The sequence below is a fragment of the Pan troglodytes genome, chromosome X (assembly GCF_028858775.2).
Source record: "Pan troglodytes isolate AG18354 chromosome X, NHGRI_mPanTro3-v2.0_pri, whole genome shotgun sequence".
NCBI classification, from domain to species: Eukaryota; Metazoa; Chordata; class Mammalia; order Primates; family Hominidae; genus Pan; species Pan troglodytes.
Window position 1 is genome coordinate 131,451,242 of NC_072421.2, and position 18,319 is coordinate 131,469,560.

General features: G+C 44.1%; 1 protein-coding gene across 1 annotated transcript in view; it reads right to left on the reverse strand.

The window, feature by feature from the left end:
• Positions 1–2,518, reverse strand: part of GPC3 (glypican 3) — a 452,497-nt gene extending 449,979 nt beyond the window's left edge. Inside the window, 1 exon segment of the mRNA NM_001135737.1 lies at positions 2,207–2,518. Coding sequence (NP_001129209.1) covers positions 2,207–2,381 — 175 coding nt within the window. The 5' untranslated portion in view covers positions 2,382–2,518.
• Between the last annotated feature and the right edge of the window lie 15,801 nt (positions 2,519–18,319).

Here is an 18,319-nt window from a genome sequence, read left to right on the forward strand (position 1 = left end):
GGACAGAGTATTAGAAACCTGCACTGCCCCCGGAAAATCCAGGATATATAATGGTAGCTGTATGGGGATCACCATATTTGAAGTTTGGCTTGGCTCCAGTGCAAGTCAGGACAGTGCCTGCCATGTAGAAGATGCTCAACAGTGTTTGTGTTTGTTAAATAGAACTAAAGCAGGGAACGTTGGGTTTATATGATGAAAACCCTTGAAAAGTGATTTCTCCTATAGAGTTTGTGAAATAGTAGAGGAAAATGAAAAATCTTTATTACAAGTCCCTCTTCTCTATAAGTGTATGGCCATCCCTAGGCCTCAAGGGAGGGAAGGAGCCCAGGCCAAATCTCATACACACAGCGTGTGGGCCCTCCCAATACTTTTATACAGATGCTGCAAAGAGGCAGGCAGCCAGAGAGCTGGGGGAGAGCAAGGGAGGGCGAGTGCCTGCAGGAGTGTGTGTGTAGAGGGGGGTTGCTAAATGACTATCTGTGCTTTCTTCTGGCCTTTTTCTTCTTTTGGGCACCACCTTTACCTCCTGGCTTCGAATCAGCCAAATGTGGCCCCAACCCCAACCCTGGACCCATTCATCTTGTGGGTGCTCAGCCTGTGAGGACCAATTTTTACATTACCAACAAAAGCATGTTCTCTAGCCTTAACAATCTAATTACCATGGCACTTCCAGGGGAGATAGATTGGCCAGTTGTTTCAGTTCTGTGGAACTGATTCATAGGTTGCCCCTTACAGCTCCTGCACATGCCCACGTGGTACATTATTAACACTTAACAGGGGATGAGGTAGTTCGACCCTCCCTTAGAGCGAAATCCTGCAAAGCAATATTTAACATATGCGCAAATGCATTTCAGTCACCAAAAAGGGTGACCAATTACCTTTGCAACTAAACAGCAGGCTCACTCGGCTCTTTTCATCAACCTAAAGAAAAGGCTGAGGGCGCGCTGGCTGCCTAGGTAACCTCCTACCAGTGAACGCTGGCTGGCAGCGCCCACGGGGTGCGCATCCGCATTCACAACTTGGTCCAACCATCGGGCCCGCCTCCATGACTTGTTGAGAGCCACCAGCCAAGTTTTGGCTAGGGCTGCTCCCCGATCCCTCGGAAGCGCGGGACGCGCGCCTCACTGGATGCCTGAGTTGAGAAGAGACCCTGGAGGCCACAAACGTCTCACGGTTACGGAATACAACTGGCCGTTTCTTCTCAGTGCACCCCTGACAAATTAACCTGTTTGAAACCGACTCTTCTTGTCCGCATTGTCAGTGTAGCAATTTGGTCTAATTGGATTCTAAGGCGGGCGTTAGGAGCCCAACCGCTGGACAGTCAATCACGCAGGGCCATTAATATTCATCTGTTGACAGCGGCAGCCCTCGGCTAATGTTAAAATACGTCGTTACGGCACGATCTGATTGTGCAGAACAAAAGGCAGGCGTTCAGAAACTTTCCTCCACCTGAAATCATCTCCCCTTTAGGATCCAGCCTGTCAAGAAGGCAGATGAATTTGGGAGGGGGAGGAGTTAAATATCTTTGGACTCCTGCTCCCTGGGCCAGCAGCACCGGTTTTAAAGCGATTTCGCTAACCTATATAAGGGATGCTGTTTTGAAGGAAAAGGTTCAGTCTCCTCATTTTGGGGACCCTCTTACTCAAAAGTTTGCCTCAGTGTGTCTTCACCCGCCACTGCAGATTCAGAAATCTGTCCTCAACTTTGCTTGCACTTGGGCCCGTGAGCTTAGGAAACCCAGGCTGGGTAAAGGCGGCGGGGGGGGGGCACGTTGGGGAAGGGATGGCTGGAGCTGTGGTCCAGCTAAGGCTGAAATTCTGACACGTATGTGCGAGCAAGGATGGCAAATTCATGAGGCACCAGCTCGGCTGTGGGGCGCCAGTTCGCAGAGACCCGGGAAAATAGCTCCCACCTTCTCGCCCTTCCAAAAAACGGGCGCTCACGAGATGGCGATCCCCACGGTTCCTCCCGCTCACACCTTCCCTGACAGCAGCGTGAGACTGGGGGATGTGGGCTCCGTCCACACACACCCTCTCTCCCTCCCTCAGTAGATCCAGCCAGGCCCCAGGCACACCGACCACTCCCAAGTGCCCAGCTGCAGGGCGCACGACTACAGCCCGGCGGGGCTAGGGCGCTCAGGGTACAGCCACCACGCGCGCCTTGCTCCCCGCTGGGCGCTAGGCACGCTCAAGGGACCCCTCCTCACCTGGCACGGGAGTTTCGGGCACCCACTTGAGTCCGGGCTGCAGTCTCTGGAAGAAGGAGCGGACTTGGTGACAGGTGGCGTCCGGCGGCGGCGGCGGGGGCTGCGCCTGTCCCGGGAAGTCCAAGCTGAGCAGCATCGCCACCACCAAGCACGCGGTGCGCACGGTCCCGGCCATCCTGCTTCGCAGGGAGCTAGGAGAGCGCGGGAGAGTGGCAGCCGGAGCGAGAGCAGTCCCAGGACTCGGCAAGCCTGGCAGTGGCTCTGAGGAGCAAGAGACGTGCTGCTACCCAGCCGCTGCAAAAGTTTCCTCGCAGCTACCTGGGCGCTGGGCGAGGGCGGGAACCGCTTGGCGGCGCGGGGCAGGGCGGGGCTGACTGGGGTGGGGCGGGGCGAGGAGGGACGGGGCGGGGCGAGGAGGGACGGGGCGGGGCGAGGCGAGCCGCGCGGCCAGGGGGCGGCGGCGGTTGTGCGGCCGGTAGCCGGCGGGGTGCGGGGGCGCGGCGTGGAGCGCGGCGGGGGCCACTGGGGCACCGCGGCGCGGGGACCGGGCGAAGGCAGTGCGAGAGGAGGGTGCGGAGCCCGCGCGGTGGCTCCCGACGGCCGAGCCCAGCTGCCCGCTCGCCGCCGCTCTACACAGGGCGCTCTGGCATAACTACTGCAGAGGGGCTGCAGGCTCGAGCGCGCTGATTGGCTTCCCAGCAGCCGTCCGCTCTGACTGGCTCTGGGAGAAGTTCCCCAGCCTCACTCCTCCTTCCCGCCGCTCATTGGCCTACAGCCTGGAGGGCTTTTCCCTTTAGGATTTTTGTCTCCTTTTCATCCTTCCTGGGGGCAGGTGGGGGTCCCTGACTTAGGTCCCCCTCCGCTTCGCCACAGGCCTTCTTTCAGCTTGTGCCAGCTCTTTCCTGGCCACCAGAGCCACACAAGGTATTCCTTCACACAAAATCCACCTCCTCATTCTACTCTCTGAGGAGCTTCCCGCGAACCGTTTTCCTAACGCAGCTCTGACCGGGTTCTCAAAGCCAACCTGCAAATAGTCACGTTCAGGGACAGCCAGGGACCGCTGGGCTTTTCACAGCCTGCCTCACCTTTGAATATTGTATCTTAAAAGTCTGAAAGCCTCTGTGGCTTGCTAGATTTGATTCAGTAGAGCCACACAAAGTCAGAGAAAGCACCTGATTCTGGGGCGTTAAAAGAAAATCTACTGCACGACAGTCCCAGGTGGCCCTTCAAGAGGCAAAGCCTAACTGGTTACAACGAAATAACCAGGGGCTTAAAGCCAGCCTAACTCATTAGAAAATCATTACACAGCAAATTTACTGAGCCAAAGCTAGCCTATTTCATAGATGGAGTAGAAGGCTATTTGAAAGGTATCCTACACCCAAATCCCACCTCTCCTGCTTAGATTTCACCATTAGAAATCCAGTTCTTTAGGCCGGGCACGGTGGCTCACGCCTGTAATCCCAGCACTTTGGGAAGCCGAGGCGGGTGGATCATGAGGTCAGGAGTTCAAGACCAGCCTGGCCAAGATGGTGAAACCCCGTCTCTACCAAAAATACAAAAAATTAGCTGGGCGCGGTGGCAGGCGCCTGTAATCCCAGCTACTCGGGAGGCTGAGGCAGGAGAATTACTTGAACTCAGAGGGCAGAGGTTGCAGTGAGCTGAGATCGCACTACTGCACTCCAGCCTGGGCGACAGAGTGAGACTCCATCTCAAAAAAAAAAAAAAAAGAAAAAAGAAAAAAAGAAATCCAGTTCTTTGAGAATGAAATATCTCTCCAAGGAAAAATGCATTTAGTCATTACCTATATGCTGCTAAGTAGGGATCTTTAGCGTGGATTCTTTTCATGATCCTCCACACCCTAGTCCAGTAGAGAACTCAGTAAGTATTTGTATGATGAAATTACTTAACACCTCAGCATGAATTAGTCTGTCATCTGATGGTTTTGTTTCCGACCTAGGTGAAAGTAGGTTTTGAGGGAGAACCTCAGCACCAGGAAATTGTCTGGGGTGTGCAAGGTCCGGAGAGAGGAGGTTGTGTTCCAGGACCCATGAGCTGAGAAGGGAGACAAAGAGAGAGGAAGGTCACGGGGGAAGTTCATTCATCCATTTATTCATTCGGTAACAAATATTTGAACTCCTACTGTGTTCCAGGCACTGTAGATTACAAACAGACAATGAGGATACAAAGATTAACCAACCCGTGGTACCTGACCTCAAAGAACTGCAAACTAATGGGGAAAACAACCAAGTTAACCCACTGTGTGAATGCTAAGATGAAGTTCTAAGGGGTGAGGGGGGGCGGTGATCGGAGAAAGCATGCCAGAGGAGATGATGTCCTAAACTCAGACCAGTAGGAGTTTAGGTGAGACAAGCAGATGGGGAGAAGGGTGCTGAGGCAAAGAAAGCAGTGTAAACAAAGACACTGAGGGGAGAGGGCTTGGCATGGCCCAGTTGGAAGGTGGGAGGTGCAAGTAATGATTTCAGGTTGCGGAGTTGGAAGAGCTAAGGTGACAGAGGTAAGCAAGGGCCAGATTATGCAGTCTTGAAGCCATATGGAGGAGCCTGGGGAACCACTTAAGGAAGTTTTCAGCACAGGGGGGTGCCATGATCATATTTGCCTGATTAAAAGATCTCTCCAGCAGCACTGTGGAGAATGGCTTGAAGAAGGAAAAAGACTGGAAGCAAGGAGACCAGTTAAGAGGCTGTGAAAATAATCCAGACAAGAAATGTTAAAGTCCTGTAGCAGAGAAGATTTGGAAATGGAAAAAATTACTGGAGATATTTAGCATATAGAGTTAAAAGGGCATAGTGACCTAGTCGATATGGGGGATGGGAGAGAAGGAGTCAAGGACGGAGGGCTCATTCACTCTTTTTTCAACAAACATTTGAGTGCCGCCGATGTATCTGGCATTCTTCTCCTACTTCATAATTTTGCCTGGGGCTAGGCCTGCGCCTGCATTGAACATTTGACAAATGACATATCCACTTTAAAAGAAACACCAATTAAGAGTCATAATTTGGCTGGTGAGTTTGATATGTTCCACCTGTGGAGCCCTGTGACCAAAGGGCAGATTGGAAGGCAAGCATTGATTGAATTTCATGACCTTGCAGAGGAAGACATGACCTCCCATAAATTCATGATCTTCCAGAGCTCATGCAACTAACTACAAAGGCAACAGTTGTTTTCAACTACTGGGTATTGAGTACCTGGAAAAGGGGAAATGTGACTTATTTTTAATATATGCTTTTATATTTAATATACTTTGTATGAGCTAGGTCAGTGCTTCCCAAAGGGAAGCGTGTGAATCCCTGGGTTCACTGAAGTGGACCAATGAAGTTTTTGCTTTTCATTTTAATAAATATTTATTTTAATGGTGGATTAGAAAAAATATATGTAACTAGTACATCCAACCCATGATTTTGTTAGGACAAAACTAAGTAGCTGGTGCCATGATACATTTATTTCAATAAACATGTGAACTGGTTTGAAGAAAAATATTTAATAGTAATGGGAATATGAAGATATAACAAAATGTGTAGGGCGATATGTGAATAACTAGGATTTGGGCTGTCATAGGCAAGCTGGCCCTGAGGTTTTGGAAAATATTTCTTTGGCCTAAAAGCTTCTGCTGTCCCTCCAAGCAGCTACTTCAGAGCTTTTAGCCAACCTAAGGTAGGAGTTAATAAAACTTGCTAGGTTTAAGGAGTGGTTCCATTTTTATAAGTGCCTCTCAAAGACTTTCTAACCTTCCAGTCCCTAAGCGATGACTCTAATAGCGGAATTTCAGGCACTGAAACTGACATTGAGGAAAGCTTGCAGGAAAGCTATGAGCAGCTGTCCGCCCTGCCTACCCAGTAACTTGGAATTTTACTGATGAAAATCCAGTTCCTTAACCAAAGCATACAATCTGTTACATTACATACTATATACTGCCCAAATGGGCGACTGTGGATTAAGATTGGGTTTTCTTTTCCTCTTTTACATAAACAACTGTCTTAACTTTCAAGGCTCCCTTCCTTGTGTTAGAAGTAAGGCCAGTGATTCATCCTTACTCTTCATAGTAGAGACAAAGAGAAACAATCAGTCTAGAAACACAAAAGGATGTGCTGATTGAGCTAGTGTTCACTTTTGACAATTCATGATTCTGTGCTTTCAGGCCCAGTTGGAAGCATTTAGATAACACCGTTGGGCCCCATCTTTCTCTTTGGACCCCAGAGGAAGGCTACCTAGCACAGCAGGCCCAGAAGAACTTTTCTTCACCTTTCACTCCTAGTCTCCAGTTTGAAAGAATTCGAGAATTCCCAGCTGTAGCCAGCAGCTATTATCTTGCTGTAGCTGGGAGGAGAGTCTGGTTCCATGGCTCCAAAAGCAGCATAAATCAAGTTTTCTGGGAGAGGGTTAAGAAAGGGTGTTCAACAGCTGCCGCCATGGGAGGAGCTCATACACAGCCGTGCACACGGCCACACACGCACACATTGTTTGTCTTGGGCCCAGTTTCCTTTGCCCTCCAGGTGATGTTCTCCTCTCCCCATATCCCTCAGGTACACAGTATCTTCTGCCCTGAACTCCACTCTCAAAACCTGCTTTCAGAAAAGAAACTTTAAAACTCGTCCGTTTACAGTGTATATGGTTGATAGGTTATAATGGGGCTGCCCACCCAGGGGTACGAGTATTTTAACAGGATCAAAGCTTTAAACCAAAGGAACAGAGCTCTAAAAACTGTGGAATTCCAGGCATCTGCCAGTGGGAAGGGAGTGTTTAAACTGAGGGGCAATGAGGCCTTTTTTGGTGCACCTGAAATCACATCATGTAGACAGTTGCTTATATGTTAGACTGGTGCTGCTCACAGTCAACACCTCCCTGGCCACACCTCTGCACTCTATGGCACACAGCCACTTTGTCTCCCCTTCTCTTGCAGTGTATGACTCCTTTGTGGGGCAGAGGGGAGGGGAGGCGCCAGGCACACTGATCCCAATGCTCCCAAATGTATAAGCTATGATCAGAGAATGAATTATGGTCCTTTGGGAAAGAGTGTTCATTCATTCATCCCAGCCAGCAGGCCAGTGCAATGTAAATGGTAACTTTGTAAGTTGAAAGACTTAGAGCCATTTTGAAAATTGCATAATAATCCCAGGCAGAATTTGGCTCCGTGTGTATGGAAAATTAATAGACCCGGCTGAGATGCTTGCATTGTGAGTTGTGGATGGATAGCCTGTCCTCAGACCAGGGACTATGCTTTGCCCTCACTAAATCCACAAAATATACTGAGCTTCTTGTAAGTCAGAGTCCAAGGCTTGAAAAAAACTATTGAAAATTTTATTTGTAGCATCATGTTGATTACCACAAATAAAAAATTATTCTATTCTGTGTTTGTTTGTATAAGGGATATTGACCTAGATTTCTAACATATTTCTTCATACACCAGTCCATTGATTTTCTTTTTCATTGGGCAGATGCGCTGTATGTAAATCTAACATTTTGTGTCTCTTGCATAGGATATTTGGTTTTCTTTCAAAATTTAACGGGTTTGTAGTTTGGTGATTGAGAGCACAGTAGCTTTAAATCCAAATGCTGGTGATGCCTGAGGCATGGCTTTATGTGCCACATGGCAATTCACACATATTTTGTTTTGCTTTGAATCATTTTGGACCAAAAAACACAGTGGTTCAGGTAATGTAATATATCTGTTTTGATGTATGATGTGTAGAACCTCTTATAATTTCACTAAGTTTTTATCTGGGTCTTTATGCTCTGGAGCGTGGGTCCCCAGTAAGCCAACACGCATTCAACAGTTGACATCTCATGTGTTTGCTTCCATTAAGGTCCTTTCCTATCACCAGAGCTCCCTGAATTTTTAGCAACTTATGATGGGAAATCAACAGCCACCATCACAGATAACAACTCATATTTTTGATAACTTCTCTCTTTCCCTTCCCAAACCCTATCCACACTCCTAAGTCTTGTGGAATTTCAAACGTAACATCTCATAAGAAAATGCCATCCCCAGCACTACCTGTTACTCTATAGTCACCATAAAGATTATCCCTTAGGAACTGTGTTTTGTTTTGTTTTGGTTTGGTTTGGTTTGGTTTGGTTTGAGACAGAGTCTCTCTTTGTTGCCCAGGCTGGAGTGCAGTGGCACAATCTCGGCTCACTGCTACCTCCACCTCCCAGGTTCAAGCGATTCTCCTGCCTCAGCCTCTTGAGTAACTGGGATTACAGGTGTGCACCACCATGCCCAGCAAATGTTTGTATTTTTAGTAGAGACGGGGTTTCACCATGTTGGTCAGGCTGGTCTTGAACTCCTAACCTTATGATCTGCCCACTTCGGCCTCCCAAAGTGCTGGAATTACAGGCGTGAGCCACCGCGCCTGGCAAGAACTGTGTTCTTGAGAGGCAGTATGGTTGGGACCTGCAGTTAAAGGAGAGGGAGACAGCAGGTTCAAGCCATTCCATACCCTACCAGCCAGGCCCAGGGGCTGCCTGACTTGCGGTACCAACACTGGGGTGACCACTACACTTGCCACATTGTGCAGCAAATGTATGTTTTCCTATGTATCTCCACTGTAACTTGAGAGCTTTAAATGAGTAGGGATTCATATGCTTCTTTTATGTACTCCCTGTAGTACAGTGCTACTCAGAGTGCAGTCCGTGTACCTGTGCTGGTCGGTGCCCTGTTTCCTACTAGTCTGTGAATCTGTGACTGCTACCAAGTAAACAATTAGAAACTTTTTTTTTCTTTGAGCCAGGGTCTTGCCCAGGCTATACTGGAGTGGTGTGATCCTGGCTTGGTTAAGCCTTGACCTCCTGAACTCAAGCTATCCTCCCACCTCAGCACTCTTCCCAAAGTAGCTGGGACGACAGACACGCACCACCATGCCTGGCAATTTTTTTATTTTTATTTTATGCAGAGATGAGGGTCTCACAATGTTGCCCAGGCTGATCTCGAACTCCTGAACTCAAGGGATCCTTCCACCTCAGCCTCCCAATGTTCTGAGATTACAGGCGTGAACTACTGCACTTGGCCCCTAGAAACTTTTATAGCATTTTGATATTGCTGCCACTTGTGAGCACATGAAGAGTTGGTCACACTGTTGAGTCAAATAATTGTTTTAAAATGGCCTTGTATTTTGTATTTCTTTTACAGTTTTTCCAGTAAATCATTTTTATGATGTTTTCCCAAAGTATTTGTCCATGTCAGATAGAAAATTAAAAATAATATAAAATAAGCTGATTTTACTACAGATAGTTTGAGAAGTATCGCCCTAGTATATGCACAGTACTTTGGTCTGTAGTAGTCCCTTAGTAAAGGTTTTTCAACGAAGCCCTGTGATGCTTTTCTTTACAAAAATAAATCCACACATCCTGATTTATGGAGAGTTCCTATTAAGATCATAACATATAAAAGCTTTCCAATAATAAGTGGCTTATTTAAAGATAAATTTCTAGCTAAAATATTCCTGCTATAAAAATTATCACATAAGAATGCTTTTCTTCTTCAGCTCACTTTTATTCAAGAAACACTCAGAAGAGAGTAAATGTGGCTTACGTGAGGTTGTGCATCTCAGAAGATCTTGGTATAAATTACAAACAGAGTTTGAACTCCATAGCCTTTGTATTTTATTTTATCAATTATTTCCCTCCTAATTTATATCATGTTTTCTGTTGTAAATGAAAGAGATACTAGCCTGAGTACCAAAACATATCTTTTTAAGAGCAAGATGATAAGATCCAGAGGGAAGTACTGCTTCCTTGGAATGCCTTCATCTCATTCATCCTTACAACATGTCAGAAGCATAGCAAGTCTCCCCAGCCGTAAATAAATTGCATGTCATTACTCAGAAGATTTACGCTCTGTTGGATGTCTCCAGTTCTTCCCTAACTCCTGTTAAACTTATGGTTAATACCATATGTTTTGTTAGCAGTTTTTTGTCTGGTATTGTTTTGAAGTTAGCAGTTGTTTCATGTGGGAGTATCCCGTCTTCCCAAGTAGATTGGAATAATGAAAAGAACGGCAGACCAGCAGTCAAAGAGCTCATTTCTAGTTCTTGTTTTGCCACTCGGAGCATTGCGACTCTGGATCAGTAACTTAATGTTTCTGAACTACAGCCTCCTTAACTGTAAATTGATAATGGTGGACTATATGCTTTCTAAAATTCCTTCTACCTCTGACTGTCTGTGATTCTATGTCAGTGAACTCCTTGAGGGAAGGAATCTTACATTTCTGTATGTAGCCTCCAGAACCTTGCCTAGAATGCAGTATGCCCCCAATACACATCATTGATGACGACAAAACGTCTTCCTCATGACACAGATCCCAGTAATGGCTCCATAGGAGATGCTCGAGAAATATTAGTCGTTGATCAGTGCTCATCTTAAAGTACCATATAATAACATTAAAAATTTAAATTTTCTCCTGGTTGGGTGTGGTAGCTCATGCCTGTAATCCCAGCACTTTGGAAGGCTGAGGCGGGTGGATTACTTGAGGTCAGGAGTTCGAGACCAACCTGGCCAACATGGTGAAGCCCCGTCTCTACAAAAATACAAAAATTATCTGGGCATGGTGGCGTGTGCCTGTAATCCCAGCTACTTGGGAGGCTTAGGTCCAAGAATCGCTTGAACCCAAGAGGAGGAGGTTGCAGTGAGCCAAGATCGTGCCACTGCACTCCAGCCTGGGCGACAGAGCAAGACATCTCAAAAATAAATAAATAAATAAATAAATTTTCTCCTAATAAGCAAGATAGTAATTTTGTTGTAAGCAATTTTGCAAGAGGGGAGATATAAACAGACATACCTCTATCATATTTTCTTTATCTCCAGAAATCTAAGTCAGAGATTTAAAAAATTAATTCATTAACATTTTTAAATAACCAAGGCTTTGTTATTGATTCTTTAAGATTATAAAATACTAAAGGTGAGAGATTATATTTATCTAAATCTCACTGTATGGGAATCTAATGGATTATTTTATTGTTTGGAAATGATTATAGTAATGTTTTAGGAAGATTTATTATTAATTTTTTCCTATTGGAAAACCTGTGTCAATCCCTTCTATGGAAATCCTTCCAAAATGTATTGCCCATTTCTCTGCCTTAGTAAACAAAGCATATGAAATCTAATATAACCTATCCTTGATGCTCTGTTTTATCATATTCAACTTTTGTGCAATGTTGTAAATATACAAAAATGGTGAGACAATGAGCTGAGTCTGTATTGGGCTTACTACACATCATGAAATTTGATTTTTAAAAATAACAAATCCTCTGAAATGAATTTTCTCTTCCTCTTTAATGTATGATTCAGCATATACAGATGCATGCTGTCCTGCATTAGTCTGCTTTTTAAAAAATATAATTCTGGAATCAAAGGCCAAAGTAGCCCTTCCTAGGTCATTCCCTTGGTTTAACCTCAGTTAAACAGCAATCATTTTCAATAACAGCTATTTCAACTCACTCTCCAGTTGACTTGCTTTAGCTTATGTTGCAACACAGTGATCACAAGAGCCAGCACAGTGTTGTGGAATGGACATAAGTTCCACAGTCAGATAGTCCTGGGTCCAAATTCCAACTCTATTACTTACTAGCTAGATAACCTTGGGCAAGCAGCCTTATCAGTCTAAGCCTTCACTTACAAAATGAGGATTAAAAACTTAACCTTCAAAAAGACCGAAAGTATTAGTGAGGATGTGGAAATTGGAAACCTTGCATACTGTTGGTGGGAATATAAAATGGTACAGCTGCTATGGAAAACAGTATGGAGGCTCTTCAAAAAATTAAAAATGGAACTATCATATGATCCAGCAATCCCACTTCTGGGTATTCATTAAAAGAATTGAAATCAGGATCCTAAACAGATATTAGCACCCCCCTGTTCATTGCTGCAGTTATTCGCAATAGCCAACATGTGAAAACAACCTAAATGACAATGGACAGATGAATAGATAAAGGCAATGTGACAGAAAACCAAATACCTCATGTTCTCACTTATAAGTGGGAGCTAAATGATGAGAACATACGGACACACAGAGGGGAACAACACACACTGGGGCCTATTGGAGGGTGGAAAATGCGAGGAGGGAGAGGATCAGGAAAAATAACTAATGGATACCAGGCTTCATACCTGCAGGATGAAATAATCTGTACAACAACCACCCATGGCACATGTTTACCTATGTAACAAACCTGCACATCCTGCACATGTAACCCTGAAGTTATGATAAAAGTTGTTAAAAAAGACAATGAGGTATACACATGCAATGGAATACTATTTGGCCTTCAAAAGGAAAGAAATCTTGCCATTTGTGACAACATGGATGAACCTGGAGGACATTATGCTAAGTGAAAAAAGCCAGGCACAGAAGGACAAATACTGCACAATTCCACTTATATAAAGTATCTAAAATGGTCAAATACATAGATACAAAGAGTAGAATAGTGTTTACCAAGGACTGGAGGTAAGGAAGAATAGGACATAAGGTATCAGTCAAGCAAGATGAATAGGCTCTAGAAATCTGCTGTACAACATTGTACCCATAGTCAACAATAGTGTATAATATGCTTAAAATTTTGTTAAGAGGGGAGATCTCATGTTAAGTGTTCTTACCACATTTTTTTAAACTTAATCTTGGTCAGTGAATGGATGGATATATAGATCCATATGATAATACACATATATTACAATGCATTGTACAGCTTCTCCACATGCTAAGAAAAATGCAACCTTGCAAAATCTTTGAGGGGACTAGAGATTATATAGGTAAAGTGTCTGGCACATTGCAGGTATTCACATTATTGTGTGAACCTTAAGGCTACTTCTTTTAAAGGCCATCAAAGCCAAGTTTGGTTTTTGTTTGTTTTAACAAACATTACTTTATTTACTTGTTTCTTTCTTTGTCATGTATTACTAACATTTATTCAGCAGTCACTGTGTTCTAAGCACTGGTGATATAGTGATGAGGGCAAAATTCTCATCCTCATGGTCCTTAGCCAGGTTTGTTTTTAACCTCCAGAGTGATCAGACATGACTGAGATCTTGAGGTTTTAGTTATGAGTTCATTGCCAGGTTTGCCACAATGCCAGCTTTTGGGAGTGCCAGATTACCAAAGGTTTGCAGATTTGTAAGTTTGAAGGCAGGCATATGCCCCTCAAAGGGTCTCCTTTAACTTCACAGTCTTGGCTCCTGCTTAGTCTTCCTCCAGCTTCTCCTTAAAACAGGTCCGTGTGGAGATTACAGGAGCTAAGCAGTGTTCAGTGATGGCCTGGGTCCAGCAAGAGACCTGCCACAGGCCCAGGAATTCTCAGACACCGATTTGCCTTTCCATTTCCCAGGGCTTAACCTCTGTCATTTGGCCTCCCCAATTACAATTACATTTCCAGATCTTTTTTTTTTTTCTTTTGGCCTTACCCTCAATTCCCAGATCTTAGTAATGGCTCATATTTCCTGGACGTAACTACAGGAGCTCAAATTCACCTCTGAAAAAAAGTTTTCAAACTTGAGCTTACAGCCAGATCTACCCCAGTTTTCAACTTCACCATCAAACTTGTATATTCATACATTCATACCATTGCTAATTTATCACCTTACAGAAATATCATGCCATATTTACTTTATTTTCTTCTGCTTGGTACTAGATAATGAAGTGACTCTTCTTCAGAGGCAAAAGGCCAATGATTTCCCAGTAAATAGAAACAATGTCAGTCTCCCAGCTAATACTCTTTGGTGTGGAGGGAAAACAGTTATCTCACATATGGAAGGGAAAGTTCATCTTCCTTGGTGTAACTGCTCCTATGGCAAAGAGGTCATTTAGTCACATGCAAACAGCTAGACAAGATGATAATATAAAGCAGATATATTACCTGTGTGCTTCTAAACCATCTGGGGCTTATCAAATGCCCTATACCACTCAAGGATGAGCCAGTTAAAGAGAAACATCAAAGAATGAAGGATGGAATCACCTACTGTTCTTCTGTGTATTTTCATAAAAAAAATGGTTTAGTTCTCATTAAGATAAAAAGATCGGAGTATCGTTCTATGAGCAGTTCAGTTTCTTTGTGTGTGTTTGTATGTTTGTTTGTTTTTTGAGATGGAGTTTTGCTCTTGTTGCCCAGGTCGGAGTGCAATGGCGTGATCTCAGCTCACTGCAACCTCTGCCTCCCAGGTTCAAGTGATTCTCCTGCCTCAGCCTCTTGAGTAGCTGGGATTGCTGGGATTACAAGCCCCCGCGACCATGCCCAGTAATTTTTTTTTTTTTTTTTTTTTAGCAGAGACTAGGTTTCACCGTGTTGTCCAGGCTGGTTTCGAACTCTGACCTCAAGTGATCCGACCACCTCAGACTCCGAAAGTTCTAGGATTACAGGTGTGAGTCACCTTGCTCAGCCTATGAGCAGTATTCTATTCACACCTGAAGCAGTCATAACTCTGAAATCCAGAGATCTCTATTTCTCACCCTAGTTTTGCTGCAAACGGAACTCTTAATACTGATGCACTTTAACATATTCATAGTATCCCTAACTCTAAAAAAAATCAAGCCTGCCAAATGTCCTTATCCCTGTACTAATATTATTGATTCTCAAATCTTAGACAGTATATCCACTCACACAATTTTTTCCTTAGAATTTGATCTTTTGGGGTGTTTCAATTCAACAAACAGGGATTACAGTAATGGTAACACATAGTAAAATTTGGGGACCTGATAACAAACCTCTTAATCTGAGAAGGAAGAGCCAAATTTCCAGGACTACCTAATAATCCCAGTTAAATTGTCTCCTTTCAGAGCCTCTTGTATTTGTTTAAAACTTCCTATTTCTCACAGAGGACTTCCTCATACCTTATCAGATTGTTCTTTCCAACAGCCCTATCAGATAGACCAGGCAAGCAAGTATTATTACCCCCATAATATTGATGGGAAAGCCTCTGAGATTGAGAGAGATAAAGTGATGATCCCAAGGTCGCATAGCAGGTCAGCAATGAAGACAGGACCATACCCCAAGTCTAAAAGAAAAGAAAAAATCCCAACAAGCCATGTGGCAGTGCTTTAAAACGTAAATGTCATAGTCAAAAACTTTGAATGTTATCCAGATGTCTATGGAAGGCTCATGGGAATCAATACTCACCTTAAAGAGCCAGGCAGGAAAAATGACACATTATGAAAAACATGCCAATTTGGGATTTACTGGATGAGAGAGAAAAGTTGAGAACAATATAAACGGGCCAAACTTCAGAATATTTCTTGTGCTCTTCTCTTCACTGCAAACAGTGACCTTTGCACAGATAGAAAAGGTACAATGTGGGCAGTAGAAAAATGAGTTTGTGTCATACAGTTCATTCAGAATTTGTGAAAATAAAAGTGGAAGACATTTTCAAGATCACCCTTACAGTTCAATTTTAAATGTTTAGAGAATCTTTTCTTGCTCAGAAGTGAAAAACCTAAGGATAAGTCATTCAAGGAAAGTCTGTCTCTGTTCTGCTTTCATCATGTTATCAGTAAGGTGAATGAAGAAATCGAAATGATAAGTCTGAAAGAAGTAGCCTTTGAAAGCATCTGAATTGCACTTCCTCAGGCCAGTGGAATTTGACAGCTAATTATGAGAACTATAGATGGTACAAAACTCTGAATTTCTCAAAATGTACCAGTAATTGTCTGCGTAGAGAGAACTGGTTACACACATAGCAGGAAACTCCCAGCTTCCCTCAGGAAAAGTGGTTACATGGGTCAGTGTCAGGCCTTATGCTTGGAATTACGGGGTACAGGTCTGACCGAAGCCCTCTCATTCCTGCCTTGCCTTTAGCAGACTGAGAGGAACACTGAGCCCCTCAAAGGAGAGCTCCCCACAGGAAGGAAAAGTCAGCCTAAGTGGGAGCGAAACCCGTGAAGCTGAGTTGCCAGAATCCCTCCACAGGCCACCCAAGCAGTGAAGAAATTCATGGAGAGAAAGAAAGAAAGAAAAGACCCACAGCCGTGAGCAGAGCCAGCTGGGAGGGATGTTATTACTTTATTTCTGTTTTCTTAACTGTGTGTGTGTGCGCGCGTGTGCGCGTGCGTGTGTTTTGAGGGGGAGGGAGGATTGATTGCAGAAAATGTCTTGATCCACAGCACTCAAGATGGAAACTTTTGTTGATATAATTTCTCCTAACTTTCCTACACCTTCCTTCCCTTCTACTCTATTTCCCCAGTGGCTATCAAGAGCTGTATATATCTGACCACAAAACATCCAGTCAGTCAGTTCAAGTCAAAAATGCAGCCAGCCATCTGGATTGACTCAAACTCTGTCTACACACACCAATTGGCTTGGGGGTAAAAAAATGTAATTCAGTGGAACAACTGGTTATTTTTAAAACAACGAGTTGAATTCAGACAACCATCCAATTAGTTGATTTCAAAATGCCTGTTTGGCGACATGAAAAGGGTTATTTTCAAAGGGCCTTGTGTGTGCATAAACAACCTGAATGCTATTAAATTGACGAGCTATTTTAGAATCAAGGAGATAAGGCCAAGGCGGCTGGACTCTGTTTATAAAGGGGAAACCTGGTCGGATAGCAGTCCATCAAGTCCTCCAGAGGGTGACGCCTTCTGTGGCAAGGATGAAGTCTTTCACTTGACAGCGACATAACCATGGCCCTCTTTGCAGAGGCAGGCACCTCAGTTCTTTTTTTTTTTTTCATTTTTATTTTTTTTAGACAGGGTCTCGCTCTGTTACCTAGGATGGAGGGCAGTGGCAGGATCTCGGCTCACTTCAACCTCTGCCTCCCAGGTTCAAGTGATTCTCTTGCCTCAGCCTCCTGAGTGGCTGGGATTACAGGCACCCTCCACCATGCCTGACTGATTTTTGTATTTTTAGTAGAGATGGGGTTTCACCATGTTGGCCACGTTGGTCTCGAACTCCTGTCCTCAGGTGATCCACCCACCTCATCTTCCCAAAGTGCTGGGATTACAGGCGTTAGCCACCACACCCAGCCAGTTCTTTTTTAGAGAAGCCACCTGTGTGCCTTCTTCCTGGATGTCCTATGCTAGCCAGAAGGCCAAAGATCCCAACAGACTCTATAAAGGACCAATGTGCTTGTATTACCTATTGCCGCACCACATTTCCTAACGCACACAATGATGTTAACTTGATTCTCACCTTTTATGGGTTGCAGTCTGACGACATTCAGCAAGGGAGCTTCCTCTGAGCCGTTTGACCCAATTCGTAATGAGTTCAGTCAGTTTCAACTGCACAGTTATACCTCCCTGGGCTTCCTCCCCCCATCCTAAAATGTGAACGTTCTTTTCTTGTGCTACATTACTAAGAAATGATTTAAGAAAAAAAAAAAAAAGAGGGGGAGAAGGTCTCCTCCTGAAGAGAATTTTATTTGCACTCCTCATGCTTTGTCATAAAGGGCATTCAGCCGTGTTAATCATGTAAGAAGTTTTAGCGAAGCTCTCTTTTTCACATTAGGCTTAAAACATCACCCCTGAGGTGGTGCTGATGGCGCCCTTAGAAAAGATTTCTTTGACATCTAAGACACAAAGGACTTCAGCAAACGCGTTCAGAGTTAAATGAGTGGTGCCTAAGTGCTGATTCTCCATCCCCAGTGACAAGCATTTACTAAGTAAAACTTTTGTTTCTGCAAATGTCTTACTTGGGTGTGTCTTAATCCCAAGTGTTGAGGAGGTTTTGTTTTATTGTCTGTGTGTGTGTTTTAAACATTTATTTTATCAGAAAGGATTTCCACAATGGAAGCATTCATTGCCATCGCTGTGGCTGAGTCTTTAGGTTTAAGACTAGTTAAGCTGCCCCAGGTAGAAGTGTTTGCACAGCTACAGAAGTATAGAATCGCAGCCCCGGAGTTGGAAGGGGCCCCCTTAAGCCCGTCCTTGCCTTCAGGCATTTGAGCCAGAGGAATAGCCACTCTTTTCTTTAAGATCTCCAAGGACAAAAATTCCACATGCAGTTATTTTATTATAAACATGTGAACTGTAAAACATATTTACAAGGTAATAATATTATCATCCATATTTAAATGATTTCCTTTTTAAAACATTTGCTTGCCCAATTTAAAAAAAATTAATGAACAGTAAAGTTCTTTGAAAAAAAAAATCCTTTCAAATCCTTTCAATAGAATTATTTCTCCTCT